General features: G+C 47.6%; 1 protein-coding gene across 3 annotated transcripts in view; it reads right to left on the reverse strand.

Moving 5' to 3' along the window:
- The window catches only part of LOC118509600 (fringe glycosyltransferase), a 118,838-nt gene that overhangs the window by 4,886 nt on the left and 90,969 nt on the right, over positions 1-22,983 (reverse strand). The window contains exons 1-4 of one of the 3 annotated variants that reach the window (XR_004905896.1): positions 7,353-8,294; positions 5,703-7,230; positions 5,442-5,580; positions 4,294-5,323 (exon numbers count right to left, since the gene is read on the reverse strand). Coding sequence is in view for 2 of the 3 variants with exons in the window: in XM_036050392.1 (XP_035906285.1) it covers positions 5,057-5,323; positions 5,442-5,580 (406 nt within the window). In the remaining variant the exon portion in view is untranslated. Of the gene's footprint in view, positions 1-4,293; positions 5,324-5,441; positions 5,581-5,702; positions 7,231-7,352; positions 8,295-22,983 lie in introns of those variants that run through there. The other 2 variants (XM_036050392.1, XM_036050391.1) reach the window with 2 other exon arrangements.

Genomic DNA, 22,983 nt, shown 5'->3' on the forward strand with positions numbered 1-22,983 from the left:
CCTTACTCGAGACATGATGGTTGTCTGGTTGGCTACCACCAGTAGTTGTTGGTGGCTTATTATACCAGCAGAATCTTCTCGCCACTCATCCCTGTGAGGCGCGGGTTGATTGATTTGTCCAATCAATCGATGGATTACTGCTAGAAACTTGGTTGGATAGCGAGAGCGACAGAAGCGTGTACCGGCTTACAGCCTCGCGTAGGACGGTGACAGAGCTGCTTCGGTGTCAATTAATCATCGATCGTGCCCATTTCTCACGTCTCCGGTAAACGATCAGGCACAATCTGCACACGCACGATCAGACAAAAGCTTTTTTCGCTACTACCGAACTTGCCAAACTTATCGCACCGTGTAGATCAGCTGTACGGGACGGGATACAGCTAGTCGGCAGAAATTACACCTCGCAGCTACCAAACGAGACAGAACATTCGCACAATTATGGCAAGAAGCGGTGGCTAACTCGTGTTGTGTGTGCCCAGTGGCAAGGAAGCCACTTATCCTGCAGAATGTTGGATGTGACGGAGAGATCAGCCTTCCCTAAGGTGTAACGATTTCCGCCCAAATCGCTTCGCCCAGGCAAAGCCCGATCTCGTGTGGAGTCATTATTCATATCCTCTTGGCTTTCCGTTTCCCGTGTTCCGTTTGTCACACATTTTGGAGCTTTCTTCTCTCGCCCACAAATGGGCAACTGTCACAAAATTGGTGCCCTCCCAGCAACAAGATCATCGCGTTTTGCGAACGTCCTGCCGCCATTATCGTTCCCTCTCTCGCAAGATACGATCTTTCCACGACTCGATGGGGTGACATACGAAATTGGCCACCAAGATGCTCAGGACCAAGATTCATCGTGCGCTCGCCGAGTTGGGAGCCGGAGGTGTGAGCAGAATGACTAATGGATCAAATCAACGACATAGCGACCAGGACCGGGGTGTCAATGACCGGATGTTGGAGATGAAAGCGATGCAAAACTCGCTGTAACTGTCCTGTAGAACAGTTGTCCGCAATGTAGCTACCGGTTATCCCGTGTACCATGCGATTTCGTCCCGAAAATATCAATTAGATGTGTCTTGAGGGACGAGAAGATGATGCAAATGGTGGAGAGCTCCAGATTAAAGCCAGCGTTGTAAATGAATGTGACAGCTCCCTTCCTGGACGATGTAATCTCGCCACTGAGGGAGAGCAATTTTTCGTCACAATTTAGGACCCCTTACTTTGGGGCGTTATCTGCTCGGCTGGATCTCTAGGCCCGAAATCCCGTTTCCGGTAGTAATGCAAACAAATGAACTGCTTCTTCCTTTCGCCATCAATTACAATCAATCTGCAGTTTGGTCGAACGAGAAGGCGTCTCCGATTGAAGGTTTTAATCGGGAGTGGATTTTGGAGTGTGGACACCGGATGATGATGGCGATGGTGCTGACGGCACATCGGGCATCCCATTCTCGGATGCCGTCAATCGGTCTTGTTTGTGTATCTCTGTGCGCGCGCGCCAATTTGCGCTACTTCCGCGGCCTGGCATTCGGGACAACGGCTTCCAAAGACCTGCCAGTAATTGGTGCTAGTAACTGACGCACAGACAAACGGGATGATTGACGGAATGGGAAGTTGTTGCTCGGCTTTTTATGTTGCTGCAGTTGTTGTGCCTTTATTCTTGCTGAAGCAATGCGAAGCGCGAGCGCGCCCGCTTATGATGGATGTCGGAAACGTCAAAATCAATTGCCCACTTCAAACTCCATCCGTCCCTTTCGGTTGGATTATTCCACCAACTCCAACGAGCGACATACATCGACTAGGATCGAACTAGCCGTGTACACTTGTACGGAGGATGGACAGGAAAGCAGTGGAGTGAAGCCAGCGGATCAAAAGACCGTCCCCGTTAGTGGGAAGAAAAAGCACAAGTGAAGGGCCGCACAATGGGAAACGCGCCATTTTCCAGAAGGCGAAAATGTTTAATTTCAAAGTCTCATTGCGCAACAGGTTTTTTTCCCTCGACTGGGACAGTGGGAATCGCCGGGGTCGGCACTATCTTGCACGAAGATTTGTGCACGGAGTAATTGTAGCATAATTTACCATCGGACCACGTGGAGAAGGCTGGTACGGTGTCGATGTGGTAATAACATGCAATTTGGGCGCAACGCATTGTGAGCCTTTGCTGGGAGTTCTGGCGAAAGGCGAAAGGCGGCTAGGGCTATATCTGTTGAGCTATTGAATCTCAATCCAAAAAAAAGAACTTTCCAAAAGATCTAATACTGAGCCGTTCTCTCGAACAGAGACGAACTAGTCGATCAAAAGAAGTGATTAGTCAATTAAAATCTAGCAAGAATTGGCCTTAACCTCCCAAAAGCCTGCTGTGGAACTGTGAGTGGCTTTCGAGCGATAACACCTTTACGACCAATCCGTCAACTTGATCGGCTTCGATCCGAAATGAAATCGCAGACGGAACCTCAGCTACCGAGAAGCCATCATCACCGACGTGGACCTCGGCTAGCGCTCCATTCGTTCGATAATCCAATACGTTTCGCCCCGTTTTGAGAGGGGTTTTTCTGAATCCGTTAATTAGGTTCGGTCTAACGGGTGCTTGGTGAGCTCTTGGCGGTCTTCGCGGCGAACCTGCGGCGAAGGTGCTAATTTCCATTTCCACCAATGCCAGGCCGGACCGATGCGATCCCAAATCGGATGGCCGGTGTCGATGGCAGGAAGAAAGCGTCTGGTGTGAACGACGACGGTGTCTCGCTTCTATACATCATCGCACGACGCACTCGAGCTCTCGCTCGATCAGGTCAGCGTCCTGACAACCTCAAACGGAGCGCCGCCATAGGGAACGGCAAACCGGGCGGTGCTTGCTCATAAAAATCTAATTCGACATCGAATCGCTGACGCGCGGATCATTAAAATTCTCCTAGACAAAGTCGGATCAGAGGCACACACACACAGAATTTGATTACGGGATCTTTATTGGACCTCGGGTGGGAAGTGGGGCTTGCAACCGGGGGTGGCGTTAAAGATAGGATACCTTTTTTTTCTTAGGGTCATAATGAATTGTTATCATTTCACAAGAATAAAACTGATGAGCTAAAAATAACTGATGCCTTGAAGAACGGTAATTAGGTGGCCTCAACATTTTCCAGACATTCATCTTGAGGTCTTCTAGCTGGATTATCCCACTTTAATTAGCTTTCCGTTAAAGAGCTGCTCGAAGGTTCTCACCCACCCGGTGCGACGAGAAGCTTTCCAATCAGACGATTGAATGATTAAAACCGTGCCAGCTGCCGTGACATCCAATTATCTTCAATTTCTCCTCCCAAGACAAAACAAAAATAACCACTTCAAATTACCCAGTTATGCGGGGCAGTGAGCAGTTGGTTTTGGACAAACATTCCCAATCGCTTCATTTCTCGATCATGTAGTTCTCACCCTCCACAAGTCCAAATTGACACACACAATTAGTGAGCAAGTAAAATTGAATTGCGTATTACAAAAAAAAAAAAAGGAGGACCTCCAAAACAATAAACCAATTGGCAATGATGACAGCAAACACGGCTCAACGGCTGGAAGCGTGTACCGATTTAATGGCCGATGACTTCCAGCAAGTTGGCGTTGGAACATCCGCAAAAGCTTCTCCATTTAGAGGATGATGGGACAAATATTGGACAAGCGAGCCACGGCAGCAAGTGGCGGCAGGCACAATTCGGGTCGGTGAGTTAAATGTCATTTTTTACATCGATGAGATCGCCCCTCTTTGGACCTATACTCCATTCACAACGAGCCGTAGACAATGGTTCCAATTTTCATAATCGATAAATCATCGATTATAATTTGCTGCAGGGTGACCGCTTACGGCAGAGGTCCAAAGAGGGACATTCATAGTTTCGGGAGGGGGAGGGGGGGGGGGGGGGGGTTGATGGTTATTTTTTATTCTAATCACCCATGCTCATCCTGATCGACCAAAACCGGGTGAGCTTTCGGCATGATGATAATTTTTTAAGGTTTTCAGACTCCCCGCTCGTAAAGAAATCCCCCAACATATCTTCGGCGTGTGTGTGTTGGACAGTAGACTAAGCGCGAGAGACGGGTACCAAACACACCAAACAAATGGTGTGTGATAAATAGGGAATTAATTCATAGTTAAATTAACGGACGCGTTAAATCATATTCCGCTCGCCCGGTGGACACACACACACACACACGGTGTGGGATGCTTAACAAAAGCCTAGACTTAATTTACGATACAGCCTGCTCGTGGACATACACAACCAAAAACGGAAATGATGCAATAAATTGTGCTCGGACTAATTTAAAAAAAAAGCAGCCTTTGCGTGATCTATTTTCTGTCGAGCCCCGATTAGCATTCGTTTGCTAAATGTGTCTAATTTGTTATCCTTCGCGAGACAGTTGTGTACACGCACCGGTGAATGTAACCTGTCGTCCAAAGGTGCTGCTCGTCCACCCATAGCTGGCGAACCATGCAGAGCCATCATATAAGGGAAAGATTACGCGCTTTGCTTAAGCTTCTCTTTCTCCCGGTTCAGACATTCACCCCGAGCGGGCGAAGTGGTGTGCTAATTTATGGACATAATCAATGCCAACATATGAGCATCGAACGAAGCGCCTCATAAACTCAGCAGGACGTCAGCCGTTTTAGGGGGGCGATTTCGATTGATAGACCCCGAGCGTCCGATACGCATACACCCCGGACTCCGGACAAGATGTCACCTGCAGACGTGCTGCCAGGGCATCCATTTCTCAATCATCGTCGTCCATCGGGTGTTCATCTCGTTCCTTACGCTTTCGGGTTGACTTACCACCCGTGGCGCACCGGTAGTGATTTGTTTATTCTTGTTTAATTTTATATCATTTTTGCCACTTTTGCGACGGATAGGTCAGGCGATCGTCCATCGTCACAACTACAGTGGAGTTCCATCATCATTGCGGGCAGTACGATTGGTGCTAGGAACGGGTTATATGGCTCAGATTCAGCTTTAGGATCATAACAACGGCTCCAGTCGAATGACATCTTCGACATCATAGCGCCACGGGGGGTTTGCTGCTTTGAAAGATGTTATCCTATCCAACTACTACCGGGCGACGCTTCGAAACGTTCCTTCTCACCGTCCAGATATTGGAACGGTTTTATAATCGATGGATATGAATAAGCTTGGTGGCGGAAGAAAATTATGAAATCCTGATGGAATCTGACCCTGTTTTGCCACCGGATTTTGACACCGTCTGTGCTTCCAAAATTCCGATCTGGGACCGATATTGGTGACCGATCATTTATACCGGTACACCTTCGGGCGTTAAAGCGCTGGAGGAATTCTTGTTTGGTCTAACCGGACCGGATTCGTTTGGGTTTCGTTTTGGGGTGCAAACAAACATGTGCAGAGAGTTGTGAACCTTATGAATTAATGAATGGGTACAGTTACCCGTTTCAGAGTTATACTTACATTATCGAGAAAGATCTCGAGCGGTGACGATATACTCGGTTTGCCGAGGTACCAATCCTGCGTCGGATTGTAATCGTCTAGCATGCGCACCAGCCGCGGAACGTTCACGTAGTTATCGTCGTCAAAGTGGCACCACCATCTGGAAGTTAAAAGAGGAAGAACACACAAGTACCGATAAGTAAAACTACTCACTGGGAGTCTACGTTCTAACGTAAAAGTCTCTTAAAGATATATTTGAATACACAAAACTGGTGTTAATACTTTATTGCTTTGGACGTTGTCTTATTAATTGCTTCAATTTAGATTGCCCACAGGATTGCGATTTCCATTTCGGGCCAGTGTAGCGTATATCGCGAAAGACCCGCTCTTCAGGATGTGTTACCGTATGGATGCCACCGGTGTACCGGCCACCACCTAAACCGCCTACATCGTCCTGATGCGTTGCCGGACAACAGCACTGTTTCTGCTTCAGAGGTTTCGTTTTGGGCCGAAAGGATGCCATTTACGCGAAATTTTGGGAACTCTCGCAAGAAGATTTTAAACAAGGAATATCTAAACCTGAACCTGTCAACGGTTGTAACTAGGAAAAGGGTACTTGGATTGTGTTTTTCGCTCTCTCTCGCTTATCCTTTGCCTACACCACAGCCTACTCCACTCAACAGTCTTGCTCCGAGTTGTCCTCCTGCATCGTATGGTTGAACTGCACATTCACCTGCCGAAAGACTCGTTCATCCGGCTTAACGACCGTATAGGAACCTCCACAGGTGCGACTCCATTTTGCACCCGGCTGTATCCTGGGCACATCGTCCGATTCTTGCAACCTGCGAGCGACAACGGCCAGCTTGGCACTCGTCCGCGGGGCCAGATAGCGTCCATTACGCATCCTCTGCACAACGTTCTTCGTGTCGCAGGCAAGACAGCTCAGATTGTCCATCAGTGCTTGGGTCGTGGCAGCCGATTCCGTCACCCGACCGTGAGACAACGATTTGGAGGGTGTTACGGAACCTTTCCGTGAGCCGACACTACCCGAGCGTACGTTCTTCTTGCCCGGCGCAGCTGTCAATTCGCCTTCTTTAAGCTTTTCCTCAAGCAGAGCTTCAATGCGCAGCGGAAGTTGGTCTCGGTGGCTTAGCAGCAGCTCCATCTGCCGTTGCAGTTCGTCCAGCTTATCGGTAAACTCAGCCAGTTTGTTCATCTGCTCGGTCGAGCTGACCGTATGTTGCATGGATGCGGTTGAGGTGGCTTCCTCCAGGTTCGTTTGCTTGCTCTCAACCAATGTCTGGAACTGTTGGAATTCGTTCGACAATTGTTCGAGCTTTTGGTAGAACAACTGTTCCACCTTTTCTAGACGCTGCTCGAGATCACCGATCACCGCGAGCAGCTTCGACTCCTGCTCCCGGAACTCATTTGCCTGTTCGTCGATCTCTTTGAGTAGTGTTTCCGATGTGACTTCTTTCGCGATATTCTGCTGTGGAGGAGTATCTGTTTGTTCTGGATCGGTAACGATAGGAACACCGCACGGGATCAGTACTGCTTTCTCATCCGGTTCTTCTTCAGCTTCTGCCGGCTCTTTTGATTCGGTGATCGTATCCTCAAGCGTTTGGAATCGTTCTTCATTCGCTGTTTGAAGGTCTTCCAATTCTTGCGAGAGTTTTGACATTCCTTCCACCAAGTACTTAAGCAGGCGGTTCAATTCGGTACAGTTTATAACACCATCCGGAAGAGCAATGGCTTCGTCTACCAACGCTTCCAAATCGCTTGGAGGTGGCTCAGCCATTTTATGGTAGAACTGGATCGGGCACGAAAAATGTGAAGTTTGTTAGAGAATATGAAGTAAAATATTTTCACAAGCAAAATTTTTAATTCCGATAAAGACCGACGATGAAAATGGGCCAAATTGCAAAAACTTACTCTCAATCGGTCGATGCATACTAGATACTTGAGAAGGGTAGGGACTTCATTGCCATCTTGATTAAACTTACAAATTACAAAACGAGTTGCATCGACAAGGGATGTTGGCCATTTCTACGATTTCGATGCGTTTCTCATACGTCTACGGGCAGCACATAGACATTCCTTGGTAGATCTATCAGTACTGGCCACCAGCTGACTTGCGGAAATTTCGGTGGCAATCTTCGAACCACCCTTAAGGTTCGACGGCCCGATAACCGAAACCGATGGTCCACCACCGCCAGCACCACAGCAGTGTTTCTTAGCAACCCTACTTCCCCCGCCTACACGACTCCCGCCGAGCCGTATACTGGACGCTTTGGACGTTTGTCTCTGACGTCCACCGCCCTTACCCAACGACACGTTCGACTGTGATTTCGGCAGTCGCATCTCGATTTTGTTGATCTTCTGCTGCATCGATTTAAGCATGGTCTGGAGGTTCTGCAGCTTCATGAGGATCATTTCATGCTCCTTGTCGTTGTCAGGTTTATCCTTCCCACGAGCACCTCCAACAGTGACTTTGGAAGTGCTCGATTTGGGTTTACCAATTTTGCTAGAAGTTTTCTTCAGCGAACGGCCATCAATCGTGATACGGCTAGCCGAGCAGCAGCAACCACAACCTCGTCCCATTCCTGACCCGCCGGACTGACCATCGGCGGTAAGCTGCTGGAGCAATCTGCGCAACGCGTTACAGTTAATGGCGGCTCCCTGCGTGACGAACACTTCGTCGATGAGTTTGTTGATATCGGACGAGGGTGGCTGTTCGGGTAGCAAAGCGGGAGGCATTCTGGACACAAATTTAGCACTAAAATTTGGGCACACGAAACACTTGACGCAGTCGCGTAATGAAAACAATTGACAGCTACCTGTCAAAATTTGTCAGACCCCGAAAGGAGTATGATCGAACTAGGCGTTGAAGGGAACGGGCTGATCGCTGGTTACCACGGGCACAGCTGGACCCGGGCTACTTGATGGGGTGAGGTTAGAACGGTAGAATACATTTCGGAAGGCATTGCGTGCGCCCTCTAGCGGCCAACTGTGGTGAGCGGATGATTAGTAGCGATGACGCAGCCAATTTTAGCGAAACGGTGTAACTAATTCTTTTGGGCCTTTGCTTCACCAGATTCTTGGACCCGTTCCGAGATATTCCAGCGTTGGGCGATTCCGTCGTGGAGCGGGCCGAAGCAAGGGGTGTCCAATAATCTAATAAGTGAACGAATGATCCGGATTAATCGGTTCATCTACGCTGATGAGCGTGTGTGCGTGTGAGGGACAAGATGTCCGGCGGGCTGTTGCCTTTCTTTCGGCAACATGCAGGAAGCATTCGGAAGGCCTCAAACGAAGAATTTCGATCCCGAAGAACGACACAAAAACTCCCGACTAATGGTCGATAATGAAAACAGTTGCGTTCGTTGTGGGAAAAATTCAATCAATCATATCACATGGCTCCGGGAGTCCACCGTGCGGCTGGAATCGATCGAGACTAATTTCAATTTTCCACCAGATTTACGAACTTCCAGAAGCAATGTTCAGCCAAACGAGGAAAAAAAAGCGGTATGATCCGCACAGATGATGACGAAGTCGAAATTATCGGTCTTCACCGGTAGCCGATGTTCTGTGAAGGTTCCGAGAGTACTGTTGAGAAGCAGCTGGTAAGAGTATTTCGATGGGAGATTGGGAATATTTCTAGAACCTCTTTTAAGAATATCATATTAAACGAAATTTTCACTTTCTTTCGCGTTTGCTGATGATATGTTTTGCATACGCTGTAATCATACCGCGGGAGTGGGTATGATCGATCGAACGCTTGAGAATGCATTCTAGCTGTGGCAGATGGTAGTGGGAAGTTTCCCGGATAGTGATTACAGGTCAGTTCTTATTTCGATTTTAACACATTGACCTACAAATTATGTACCTTGTGCTGCACTGTACATAAGATTCTCGTTGATATTCTCACCGAGGAGCATGAGGATCATGAGAAGATTGTATTCCTGGACGATTATCTAGAGGTGACGTGAAATGCTAGATAAAATCAAGTCTGTCAGGTTTAATTTATTGAAAAGATAATTAAATTTCGAAGGAATTTGAATTCGATTGAAATAAACAATTCAAAGATTGAATAGATAGCCGTTAAACCAATCATAATAAATCTCTCGGTGAGCAATAGCTATCTGAATTTGGAAGACTAGACATCCTCAAGACTCCCCATGGATCACACCACCTTGAAACAAACCCCTATCAGATGATCATGTTCTTCAGAAGTATTAAAACGCAGTTCGTCATTAAACGAACGAACCACCAACAAGCCTTTAATGTCAGTAATGTAATCATGCGTAAGACATCTATTTCACACTCCACTGGCGTTCTGTCAAGGCCCGTTCTTCCACCGGTAAGCAGATGTTTGTCAGCGGAGCTTAGATTTGATAATCCTCTTCGGTGGTTTCGTTTTTCGGTTCCAGCTTTTAACGACTGATCTAATTTAATGTGCTGTGGCGCACCATAAAACTGCTCACTACGGCTCAGCAGGGCGTGTTGGAATGTACGATCCCCGCCGCTCTACCGATGCTGATGGCTCGTGACGAGCGCTCATCGGCACAGAACGCAAAACCAAGTAGCAACACGGGTCCCGCGTCACCATTATTCTGCACTTCATTCATTCTGTGTGCCGTAAATCCCGACTGCTTCGGCAGCGTTTATGTGCCCTAAAACGGATCCAACGCTAGGAAGCAATTGTGAAGCGTTCGCGTGAATTGATCGTAAAGTTAATTTCTCGGTACGGTTCACGCTGTCGGTGCGATCGTAAACGTCAATTCGGTTACGCTGCGTCGCTGTGCTGCCCGTTTCGATTCTACGAGCTGAGGGCCATTTTAATGTCCTGTGTGGCGGTGCTGCGACTGGAACGATTGAGTTTGCGTGTGATCGTTCACGCCGGGTGTTTTTGGAGTCGCATGCTTTTATGGACCTCCACGAAACGCGAAACACTAGATGGGATTTGCATTGGGATGCGATTGGTATTGCGAAACTGGGTGGAAGTGTCTAAATTGGCACACAAACACACACAGAAACGTGTAAAGTTCGAAAGAAAGGAAGCTAATTAATGATTTTACATACAAGGTTATATACACAGCACCTAATGGGGGCGTTGTGCACGATCGATCGAGTCTTTAGTCGGCCATTTTCTGTTTTTTTTTATTCGCCATCAATACGAAACCCCATGAAGGAAGTTTGAGCGTGTTGCGCATGTACCGAGCGGTCCCGATCAGCAAGCGTAGCGCGTGAAGTAATTGTTCTTAATTAAAAATTCATTTCTACCGATCGAGTTCTACGGTGGCATTGGGTGTGTATGTGTGAGAGTTATCGCCCTCATCATTCACAGGAACAGGTTCTTCTTGCTTGTCGGTTCTCATCGACACGGGAACTGGATCACCGTGAGAGTAACGTATGGCAGTTGAATACCAGTAAAGAAATGTTAGCACTCAGCACAAGGCTACTAGGTGAGGCGTTACTTTGAATGTCGACGCTAAAACACGTCAAGGATCGTGTTAGAATCTAGAACTAGGTAAGATAATCTGGTGTACAAACAGTTCGTTGCAATCACATCACCGCACGACGGCGACAGAACCGTGATGACGGAGTCTCCACCCGTATCCTGGTCACGGCACCGGGTGTGGTCAGCAAAGAGTGTTCTGGTGCTCGTGGCTCGCCCCGGAGTCTTCGGAGCGCCGTAAATAACAAATGGGGCCGCCCTTCGTCTGGACCGATTTCCTTGAGCTAGAAATAGAAGGGGTGTAGCAGTCTAGCTACGGTTCGCTTCGGGCATATGCAATTCTACATGCACCGGGAGGGAACCGGGTCGGGTGGTTCGAGGCCGCACTATCTCGCAATGCACACGGTTTCGAAAGTAAATACAAAATCACTACCACCAGCACCACACCCTTACTAGCCGATAAACTTCGTACGCTCGTACATGACCCGCTCCGAGTACGTAATAATTAACGGAAAGGGCCTCCGGATTTGTTTCTGCAAAGACCTAGAGGACCAGGGGAGCAAGCAACCTTCTGGCTTGCGGTGATGATCGTGATCACTTGAGGTTCCAAGTGATCGTGTCGGTGACGGTTCCAAGCGTTCACCAACCGGACGGGGGCGTCTGCAGCTAATCGAATAATCGATCGCAAATCGATAGCGCAGGGATAGGCATAAAGTGCGCATAAATTTGTCCACCCCTAAGTGAGCTGCTGGTTGTGGTTGGTAAAATAATAATTTCCTTCCCTACGTTCCTGCTGCTGATGTGGGGTTTTCTGAACAGTTTCTGGAACCCGGAACATGGTAACTGATAGTGGAGCACACGATCGCGGGGCTTTTCAAGGCGCCATATTGTGTACACACGCTCATCAAGCTAAGGTCGATCGGTTCCATTCGCATTCGCGACTTTCTTTCATGTTTTATTTATACGTTCAGAGGAGCTTTTTTTACCCCCCCTCTGTAACTGGTAAAGGCACCCAACCACCGGTCTGCGGATCGATTAACATACGCGATTGGATCGGCGAAAAGGCGTGCATGTTTCGTGCAGATCGGCGATAGGTGTAATCACCGGTGGAATGGACTGGCGAGAGACAGAGAGCAAAAAAACAAAAAAAAAAAAAAAAAAACAGGGATGTAAAACTGCATCTGCCCACTTGCCTACTGAGCTGATAAAAGATAAAAAACGGGGCACAGCATCTGCAGGCCCTTCTCGTGTTCGCATGTTTTACCTTCGTTTGTTTAAACATCTTGCTGATCGCAAATTGATACCTCGACGACGCGGGCTAAGCGAGCTAAAGCGCAGCGACCGAGATTATCGGTACGTGGATGCGCTCGGGCCCTCGATCGAGATCTTGTACGATCGTACAAGTTTATTCCTCACCGATATTGGGCTCGGGAGGTACGTACGGTGCTTAATTTAATCAGTGCACATGAATCACGCTGCGTAAAGGTTACGGGTGCGTAATTAAGGGAAGACTGGTGACTCGGCTGCGATACCGTTTGCTAGACAAATTCATTTCCAGCTCCCGATGGGGTTTAGGAAATCGTATGCTTGATAGAACAGATCAATATCAGCGGTCCGCGGTGGTTGCAGATACTTCCACAGGGTTGCTTCTCACCGCCAAAACCCCCTCTATTAATTGTTTCTCGCCACGACGATCTCGCGTCCACAATCCTGGCCCTTGGTGGTGAAAAATCGATCTCCTTATACGATGCGGCAGGAAAAACGTTTTCCGTGTCGCGAGGTTTTTTTTTGTCCTTCTCTTATCAGAACCTCCCCCCCCCCTTTGCTATCTCGCAGAGATGTATGTTCACTGTTTTCGCTGCCCAGGATACCGTTTTGGCAAGGCCTACGTACTACCATTAGTAAGATTTGTATCGCTCCGTTCCTTACGCTTCGGACTGAGAGTGAATTGATTAAATTGGTCTTAATTAGCGAATACCAAGCATAGTTTATGGCGCGGCAGTGGCTACACGGGCAACCCACACAGTCAGGGTCGCCCGTATCGGTGTTATCTGCCTTCTTTGCTTCTCCCGCTGTTGGTCATCGTTTGCAAATACATGCACATGCATCTGTTTGTTTTTTTGCTGGCTGCGTGTGTGTGTGTGGATGCAGATATCTTTTTAACACGCCCTGGCGCACGCGGTTGTTTTGCGCCTGGTAGCGTAGTAAAAGTTATGTTGCCACGATAAAACCGGGGTACCGGGTTCGTCGCTTGTGCCTTGTGAAGTCTTTCGTTACGCGTGCTTTCGTTGCGGCGATGTTGAAATCCTTCCTGCAGGCCAATGTTTCTGTTGCTGTTTTCTACTTGCACTTGGGTGTGCGACGCGTGAAAAAGAATGCAAACACGATCGGTGCTGCATGCTGCACCACTTGCAGTTCACCCGTGCTTCGTCCGAAATCTTGCTCGAACCCCCCCCCCCCCCCCGGTTTTTTTCTAGATTAAGATTAATTTTCGCCCGCGCATGTTTCTTGGTGCGCTGTGTTTTTGCAAACAGGGAGCAAGATTTGGTGCCTCTCTCCGAACGGTTCCGGGGAGAGATCAAGGGTGGCACGCTCGGTGGAAGATGTGCCACCAGCGCTCGGTTTGGTGCGTAGGCCGAAACCGTGGATCTCCGTGGGTTGTTTCGGGTTTTTTTTTCTGTAGTACGGTAAGTGTTTTATTTTATCTGCAATGCGATTTCCTTTTTTTCCCTCTCTGTTTCTGTTCGTTTCAGTGGCAAAACAGAAACACACAAGCACACCAATTAAAGAAAAGTTTCTACCGCATTGATGGAGATTGATGGTGCGGGTGTTAATGAGTGGTGTCGGTCGGGCGAGAGACAGCGAGTCGGGCACATTGTCGCGCGTTGCGTCCCAAGTCGCGAGAGGCCGTTTTGGAATAAATTTATTTTAATTAATGCAAATTTTTCTCGCTCGCCGATTCATCCCCACGAGCTGGACGGTTTTTTGCGTGTGTGTGTGTGTGTGTGCTTTGGTTTAGCCAGCGCTTGAGCCCGTTTCGGAGGCCCATGTTTTGATTAAGAAAACATTCTTCGGCAGGGCAAAAAGTGAACGTGGCCGATCGGTCAACCGGGGGAATCCGCGTTGGATTTTTTTTGTGGTGAGCATATGGATCGAGCCGGAGTGTTTGATTGTTTCAGTTAAGCTTCTTTGAGCCGTTGCTTTGTGGAGTGACTTTAGTTCGATATCGGTAAGCAGCTACTTCTTTTTTCTAACAAAATCAAGCAAAAATCCGCCAGTGTGTGCGCGCCATGTTACAATACGATGCTTAATTGGGCGGCGATGCTTCTTTAGAATGTGATCCGGTCCGGTGGTCTGGGCTGGATGCTGTCGAAAGGATTAATTCCCTTTTTTTAAGGCTCGTACGATATTGCTTATGTTTTGCTGCTTCGTGTCAGGCCGGCCTTGGCGCTTGAAGCGGCAGGGCAAACGCACGGAAGCCTGTAAATGTTGGCAAGATCCGTCGCCAGGGTGGCATTCGGTGTGATAAAGGTTCCCCGGCATCCTGCTGGGAAGGAAATGGGCTGATGAGTGGTGAAACTGGGCCATAAAAAAAACTGCATGCAGTTTGTGGCAGGATGCTTGAGTCTTTGTAGTACTCTTCATATAACAATTTTCAATTACAACAAAATCTATCTAGAAGTAGAAGAAAAAAAACTGCAAAGACCTTGAAGGTCGTCCGGCGCTCGCAAGATTATTCTTGTTCTCCAGCACTTTGAAGCACTAAGCTCCCCACACTCGTCTAATGCCAATTGATGACTTTCGGCGTTGGCACGAAAAATAGAGCAATAAATTTTCCGTCAGCTCTTTGCGTAAGTAGTTTTTTAAAAAAAAGTGTCTTAATTCCTTCCACTGCCCACCAACAAAAGCTGCACGCGCATTAGCAGCACAAGAACGTGCTTTGGGAATTTTCATTAGCATTGTGGCATGGTTCGTTCTTCACCACGTCTGGACTGTGATTCTCTGAACAAAACGGCCCCAAAAAACAGCTGAGCGTCGTCTTTTGTTTGGTTGCGTCTTTCGCTTTGTTAAAGAGGATTAAAATCAGGACCAGGCCACTTAGTCGGCGTGCTGGACGTGCCCGGCCGTTTTACGATCGATGCACATGTTACGCGGAATGTTTCGAGGGTTTTATTGCAAGCATTTTGTGAAGAATTTCTATGGCGATGAGTGGCAGACGAGCGGAAAACACGCCAAATATCTTGTCACTGGCTGGGTGATAACATTTAAAATCTCACCTTCGGTGCAGTATTTATGGTGACCGGATGAGGACTCTGGCGAACGGTGTCTAAGTGTTTTGCTGTTTGATTTGCATTTTGGTGACACGTTTGGATGATCTTGTTCGCGTCAAGCGAAACGTGTGACATTTAGGCATGAGAGATCGTCCTTCAAGTTCTATCGGGACACACATTCAAATGAAAATTGATGGTTGAAGTTGAGATGAAGACTTGCGTAAAACCAATAAGTTCTGAAGAATGTAGAATTGTTAGGAGCATTTAATGACTTCTTGGAGTGGAAAGTGGAGATATTCACTCGAGTTCCTGAAGATCTTCCTTTAATTTCCATTGGGACATACATTCAAATGAATACTGATGATTGAAGTTTGAGGTTATGTGAAGATTTGCAAAAAATTGAGATGCTCCAAATCATATCGGTGTTACTTCTTCAACAACAAGAATAGTTTTGTAGGGAGCATTTAATGACTTCTTGGAGACCTTATATCTGGATGTGAAAGAGCGAGTGGAGATCTCCCCTCGAGATCTTAGAGATCTTTTTTCAAGTTCCATTGAGACACACATTGTGATGAAAATTGATGGTTGCAGTTGAGATTATCTGGAGACATGCAAAATTTGAAGATCTTCTAAAGAATATCGGTGTGACTTCTCCAACAACTCAAATATAATTGTAAGGAGCATTTAATGACTTCTTGGAGTGGAAAGTGGAGATAATCACTTGAGTTCTTGAAGATCTTCCTTCAATTTCCATTGGGACATACATTCAAATGAATACTGATGATTGAAGTTGAGGTTATGTGAAGATTTGCAAAAGTTTGAGATGCTCCAAATAATATCGGTGTGACTTCTTCAACAACGGGAATAGTATTGTAGGGAGTATGTAATGACTTCCTGGAGACCTTATATCTGGATGTGAAAGAGCCTTAAGCACAGTGGAGATATTCCTTCGAGTTCTTAGAGATCTTTTCAAGTTCCATTGAGACACACATTGTAATGAAAATTGATGGTTGCAGTTGAGATTATCTGGAGACTTGCAAAATTGGAAGATCTTCTAAAGAATATCGGTGTGACTTCTCCAACAACTGGAATATAATTGTAAGGAGCATTTAATGACTTCTTGGAGACCTTATATCTCGCTGTAAGAGAGCTTTAAGCACAGTGGAGATCTTCCCTCAAGCTCTTAGAGACCTTCCTGCCAATTCCATTGGGGGTCACTTGCGCGCATGCTCTTCGAAAGAATATTGGTCAGGCTTCTTCATCTATTCAAGCAGATTTTTAAGAACATTCATCGACTTACTGGAGGCCCTGCAGCCAAATGAGTCTTTAAGCTTGCCCAATAACGCATCAAAAAGCGAGAAAGAAGCTTAAGCACAGAAGAAAGGGTAGCTCAGCTCAGCTTCCTTTTCAACCGCCAAACAGCATCACAATTAAATCTACCTTTTATCCTGCCCAAAACTGCCTTGAGACGAACACCGAGAAGAACTTTCAATCCGAAATCCCTTTCATCGTGGACAACATTATTATCACACGTTCTCGCTCTTTCTCTCTCTCTCTCTCTCTCTCTCTCTCTCTCTCACTCTCGGCCCACAGACCACACGGTGCACCAGTAAGTAAGTCACCGGGGTTGAAGGGATTATGTTTATTTAACAATCGGAATAGCCTTACCAGAAAGCCCAACCAAACCAGCTTCTGCTGCTCCTACCCTGAAGAAAGTTGTCAATCAAATGGCGATCCCAAGCCAAAGAAATCCCGCGAACCCCGCAAGACGTGATCTTTAGTGTGGATATAAATGTCACTCAAAAGCGTGCGTTTAGGGGGGGGGGAGGGTTTTCTTGCACTTTTGGGCATTGGTAGTCAAGAAAGCAGCACACCAACACACATCTCGCCCCGAATACTAAAAGCAGCTCAATGGTGCGTTCCGAACCGTTCCCAGCGCTTCTATTGTGCGGGAAGTCATGCCTTTACCCCGCAAACAAAATGGAAGGATCATCATCGTGATTAATCGATGCGTGCGCACCGTTATTAGGAGGTGATTAGTTTCTCATAACGCAAAGATGAACAACTTCCGCAGGTAGGACGGACAGTGGAATGGAAAGGGGAAAAAGAGACCTGGTCCGAGACTTCATCGAAAGCGTTTAGAAGCGCATTGCGATGCTGTGTACAAAGGTAATTAAGTTCGTGCGCCCGCAACAGTTTTCGGAAGATCTCGCTGATTTCGAGTTACGTTCTCTGCGAGTACGGCCGGGCAAGAGTGTTCTCTTTCTATTCTTTTGCCCATTTTTTTTTTGGGAGTTGTTGTTGTTCGAGGTATGTATATTGTAAAAAATGATGCTTTAAAAATGTATCAAATTTCTTCGATCCATCTGGACGACGCTGCTGACGTCGAGTGGCCAGGGAATGGGGAGCGTTCGCATGGCATGAAAGGAATTCCCGTCACCGAACGGCTCAGGTTCGCGTCATCGCGGCAGTGGTGATGGTTGATTTATGATGATACCGGGAGATGATTTGCCTTGCCAGTGGGTTCATGGCGCAATGTTTTCCATTTCGTTCCGCTTCGTTTCTCATCGCTGGGACCGATTCGTTGTGGGTTCAGCCGGGAGTTTTTTTTTCTCTACAGTCGCCCCTCGAGTGCTTTGCTTCGTAGTCGTCTAGTCTCGCGGGACAATTGAGAAATGGTTTTCCTGGACGGAGGCTTGCACAAACTGTCGCTTGAACGAGACCGTTGGGGTTGGCTGGCTGGTTGGTCACCACAGAGAAAGCGGAAGGTGATGTTTAATTGCGATTAAAATCGGCACATCGAATTATGAACGAAGCAGGAAGTGAACCATTGCAGCTGAGAGGAGGAAAAGGCTCAGTATTTTTTGTCACGGTACGTGACTATGCCGCAAGTGTGACGGTTCCGTGAAATCTGTAGCACAGTAATACTTTTCAATTCTAGCAATCTTCTCACTTAGATTCTCAAATCGAGTCGAGAAGAGAACGAGTTACAGAACTGGTCTTCCTCACGATTTGATTGCGTAAAGGGTGAATAGCCAAAGATCTCTGAAGTTTGCTCAAGAAATAATCTACCACCTCGTCAATCAATACTTGTTCCAGCTCAGTGTCACGTGGATGAGTAATGGGGGCATCAGCTCGTGCCCAGTCGAGTCCAACAGTTTTGACAGTCCTCCAAATAATCCACATACCAACGATTTTCGGAACTCTCTCTCTCTCTCTCTCTCTCTCTACCTGTATATTCAGAACTCCAAGCACACCTTCGAATCATATCAGCTGATCAAACGAGGGTGAGCATTAGGATATCCGAATCAGAGTTGAGGTGAGCTAAGCTTGGTTGGACGCCACCACGACCAGCCAGAATCGGCTCTGATCGGATCGTGTCAGATTCCTGGGCGGTTTCCAAACAAAAAAATGTCTAAACCCGGAACAGGTTTTACTTTCAGTTTCGGACCCACCGTGTTGGACAATGTCACACATGGAGTGACGTGTCAGTTGGAATGTATATCTCCAGCCGATCGTTGAAGGTTGCGAGGTTGCAGGTGTTTGAAGGTTAGAATTAATTGACGGATTAATTTTGTGAATAACAACTGCTTAACGCTTGACATGTACCGGAGCAGGTTCTTCTCACTCTGTGGTAGTTCTGAAGAGGAGAGGATCACCGGAATGTTGGAACTCGTTTTGATGACCATATTATGCACATGTTTTCGTACCAGAAGTTACTGATCGTGTTTTTTGTTTTGTTTTGTTTTAGAGCCTTCACTTACAACAAGATGGCGCAGATCGGGTTGCCAAACATGCTCCACAGCTTCAGGCCAGCCCAACCCCGCCGGATGTCGTTTGGCTTTGGTGGTGCTTGTTAGTAGCCGTTAGGGGCTGGTACCGGCAATATATCAAACAGGGGGGTATGCAATATCTTTGCCATCCAACGTTGGATACGTTGGTAGAAAGTTTGCACGGCTGCTAGTGCAAAACCCGGTGGACGGAAATCGGGATTCATTTGATCGGGTCGTAAATTTTGCTATCCAGCCCCGCCCTCCCTGCTCCACCGGTCTCCCTGTTGCAGCTATAATCGGGGAGTGCTCCAGTTTTTTTCCAGGCAGTCCGTAATCCACAGGTACGCAAGGGTTCGCGTGTGGTCAGGCAAAAGGGAGCCAAATGAAAAGGTGTTTTTCTGTCGGCACCTTTCTGTGTCTCACGAAGAGAGCGAGCGAGAGAAAGGAACCTGGACCTTCGGAATGGATTGTGTTCCAATTCCGACACCTGGGTCTGGGTTAGAGGTTGTACTGACGTGTATCGCGTTCGGTTTTGTATTCCTATAATGCGGTGGATGGATTTTTCCACCAAGGCAGGCGTGAAATCGATTGGTTTTGAATCGAAGAACTTTCCTGAGCGCTCTTGAAGGGTTGGGCGCCCTTGCAGCTGGTGTGCTGGGCTGGGCAAACGGGGTAGAATTATGTCCATCGTGCTATCACGAATCGAAGGGGTTCGGCTCGTGATGAACTCGCTGTCGGTCTTCGTGGCTGGCTCGATTTCTGCACACGGAACAGGGAATGGAAATTGATTTTGCAACCGTACTTGAAGCTCTCTGCCTGTCAGCAGTAGTATTGTCCGGTAGGTAGGTCAAAAAAGAAGGGCGTTTAAGGCAGTTGATAAGAGCGTGCGATTGTGAGTATGATGGAGGACACCTTTCGAAGTTGATAATTGATCACCTCAACATCTAAAACTCATAGCTTGCTTCGTCCACTTACCACACGGGACATTCACGTTTAATAAGCGTTCCAGTTTGACTCATGGCAAGAGTGAGTCATCAACCGGTCACTCTGTCCGCACGTTTTGCGAGTTCAAAAGTTTGACGTGATCGGGTTGGACACGCTTCGAGAGTTGGAATGAACCGAACATGCCTCTGATTAGCACCCGCCTTGGTTGACGCGTGCCCAGCACTACCCTGCGGCTACAAGTCTCTATACGTCCCCCCATTTGACCGGTGTTATTAATATATTTCTCTTCCCATTTAATCGTAGCCTTACTGTGGGCGCTCACTTGGAAGGGAGAGGCCTTTTTAGTTGCTCTACCACGCACACCCGTTACTGCGAGGTGTATGGCGCCCTGTCCGTGTGCACCGATGTCATGTTTGTTCGGTTGACACAGCGCTGAGATGTTACGAGAGCGTGGAAAAGGATTTTTTACGAAAGGATCGTGTATTGCGCGGAGCGAGGTTGGTTTATGGACAGGGTACACTGTGGGTTTACCTTCATACAGACTCTCGCTTCACAAGTCCACCGAGGAAGAACTAGCAGTCCGGAGCAACGCAACGTCTAATCGGATTATTTATACATTTTCGTACGAGCCAAATGCAACGCTTTCCACGGGCTATGTCTGTGTCTATCAGCATGTCACTGCACATGTGTCCCATGGTAGCGTGTGATGTCCGGAAGACACACCGGCGTCGCAAATTTGTTCCATCGTGCAAAATTGAGATGGCGTGTACGGGGAGACCGTGACGCGACCGAAGGGCTCTAACGAGGATGGGAGCGGGCTTCGGCACTGCGGGAACCACCCCGTTAGTTGCGGTGGTCACTCACCGGACAGATGTGAGTCCGGTTCAAGTCGTCCACCAACGACGCTTCGATACGGCCATTAGGCGCGGTCAAAAGGAAGGCAATTAGCTGGACAGCATGGTTGGTAATTAGTCTTTCGCGGACGTACCAGTCAGCCGTGGCGTGGTGTGGAAAAGTTCTTCCCCGTCCGTCAGACAGCTGACTATTTGCAGACGGCGGTGCTGCAAAAGGAGGAACTGATTTCCCAAACCTCTTCCTTATGTTCGCAGGTGTGGTTCGTCCGATGCTGGGGCAGGAGCGTAATCATGTGAGAGTTTTATTATCATGTGCTATTATTTTGGTGTTATGCGTCAGTGCGTGTTGCGAGCAAGACTGCAGTTCTAGCATTTATTTCTGCAGCGGATGTGTTTAGTTTCAACAAAATGACTTCCAAGACGTGTGGGATAGCAGCTTTGTTGGACCTCAAAATACAGTCATTATCGTGATGGGAACAAGCAAACTAGGATCTCTCAGTAAGACTTACTTCACATAGATTAGTTTAATAGCGGTTCAGGGAATCATTATCTGTTGTAGTTGATTTAGACCAGCTTTGAACGAATTAAATACCCGTCGTTGACAGAGCGCTTCGTGATGTTATCGTTGAGTCAAAAGAATTTGATGTCTAATCTCCGGATCGCCAACCAACATCTGGTGGATGTCACCAAGAGCGCATTACCATTACCGAGGCTTCCACCACCAGCGGACAGGACATAAGTTCTTCCCGACCTGGCGCGATCAAGTTCTCGGATACTGGTTTATGCGATGTTGCATTACATTTATCTTTCGCCTACTCGATCAATTATGCTTCTTCCCGGCCACGGGGGCACACACACTCAACGAGCGCCGTGCGCGGGATTGTAGATCCGTGAAACAGGCCCCGTTTGTCAATTAATGCTCATTAAAACTGACGTACACTGTGTACCGCAAAGGGTCGAGCGGTATAGTCGAGCGGCGACCACCGAACAGGTTGCTCTTGATCCCGCGAACAGCGAATAGTAATACAAATTGTGCCACCCGTACGCTCGGATTAAAAGAATGCAGTGCCGGCGGTACGAAGGCGCGCTTTCAATCAAACTGTCTAGCGGATGTTCGCCCCCCTGAAATCATGACCATCATGAAACCATCTTCTGCCGGAGCTTTGCCATCGTGCGCGTCATGATCGGCAACGAAACCACACGGCAACCGACCGACGTTTCGCCCAAGATTGACGATATTGATAGGCACGGTGATTTGAAACGGTCGCACTGCAACGGACTGTCCCCATCATCAGGAATTGAGCCTCGTGAAAATATGTGCACACACCGAGCGTTTCGTCGGGTTCGGGAAGCGATTGATGTTTATTAGCAAGGAAATAAATAAGGCGACCCGGGTGGAGTCCCTGCCAGACAGTCCGTCTGGCTCCGTATGACGACTTTGCTCGGCAGTCGTCGGCAGGAGATGTACGGCCACTGATAATGTGCCAAATGGGGTATCCGTGGGGTTTGGCGTTGTCTGATTGATTCGCGGATTAAAAGTGACCACCGATTGTGGTCTGGATTTATGTTTTCTTCGCCCTCGATCGTGACCGGCAGGGGCGGTGTAGAGTTATTTATGCTTGTTTTGTTGCAGTAGTGTAATCCTGCCGCCCTGGACGTTCGCTGGTGGTATTTAGCGTAACGAACTTATGCGAAACGGGTGCTCACTGGTCAAACGGGTGAGACAATTATGCACCTTAGCAAACAAGAAGCTTGGTCCGGATATGATCCGGTTTGGAGCATGATCCGAAGTTGATCAATTTTTCTTCTCGGGCTGGGCTGGGTAATGCTCTGGGATTGCTCTGGGGTAGAATGGAGAAGGTTGGAGAGAGGTTGAGATTTACGATGCAATTGAAGGAGACAAAGATGAACTGCTCGATAGGTTGGTTGCGTTACTCAATTCCTATTTGACTTCAGACATTCCGCCAAGCTTTGGTAACACCCCTACAAGCGATACGTTTATGGTGACTGGTTGAGAGGTTCGGATAAACCGTACAAAACCCTCTATACAAGCTTGAATCTCTCTTGAAGAGATTTACAAACGGTTATCCTATGTTATTGGTAAAGTAACTGAGATTCGAGTGGAGATACTCAATAGTCGGCCTTGGGTTCAATTCTAGCTAGGGACAGTTAAGGCCTTCTCTGCGTAGGACTGTTTAATAGCTCAACTGTTGAGATACTTTATGGCACATGAGTGCTAACCGTTGGAAGTGGACTAGAGAA

Source organism: Anopheles stephensi, chromosome 3 (assembly GCF_013141755.1).
Source record: "Anopheles stephensi strain Indian chromosome 3, UCI_ANSTEP_V1.0, whole genome shotgun sequence".
Taxonomy (NCBI): Eukaryota; Metazoa; Arthropoda; class Insecta; order Diptera; family Culicidae; genus Anopheles; species Anopheles stephensi.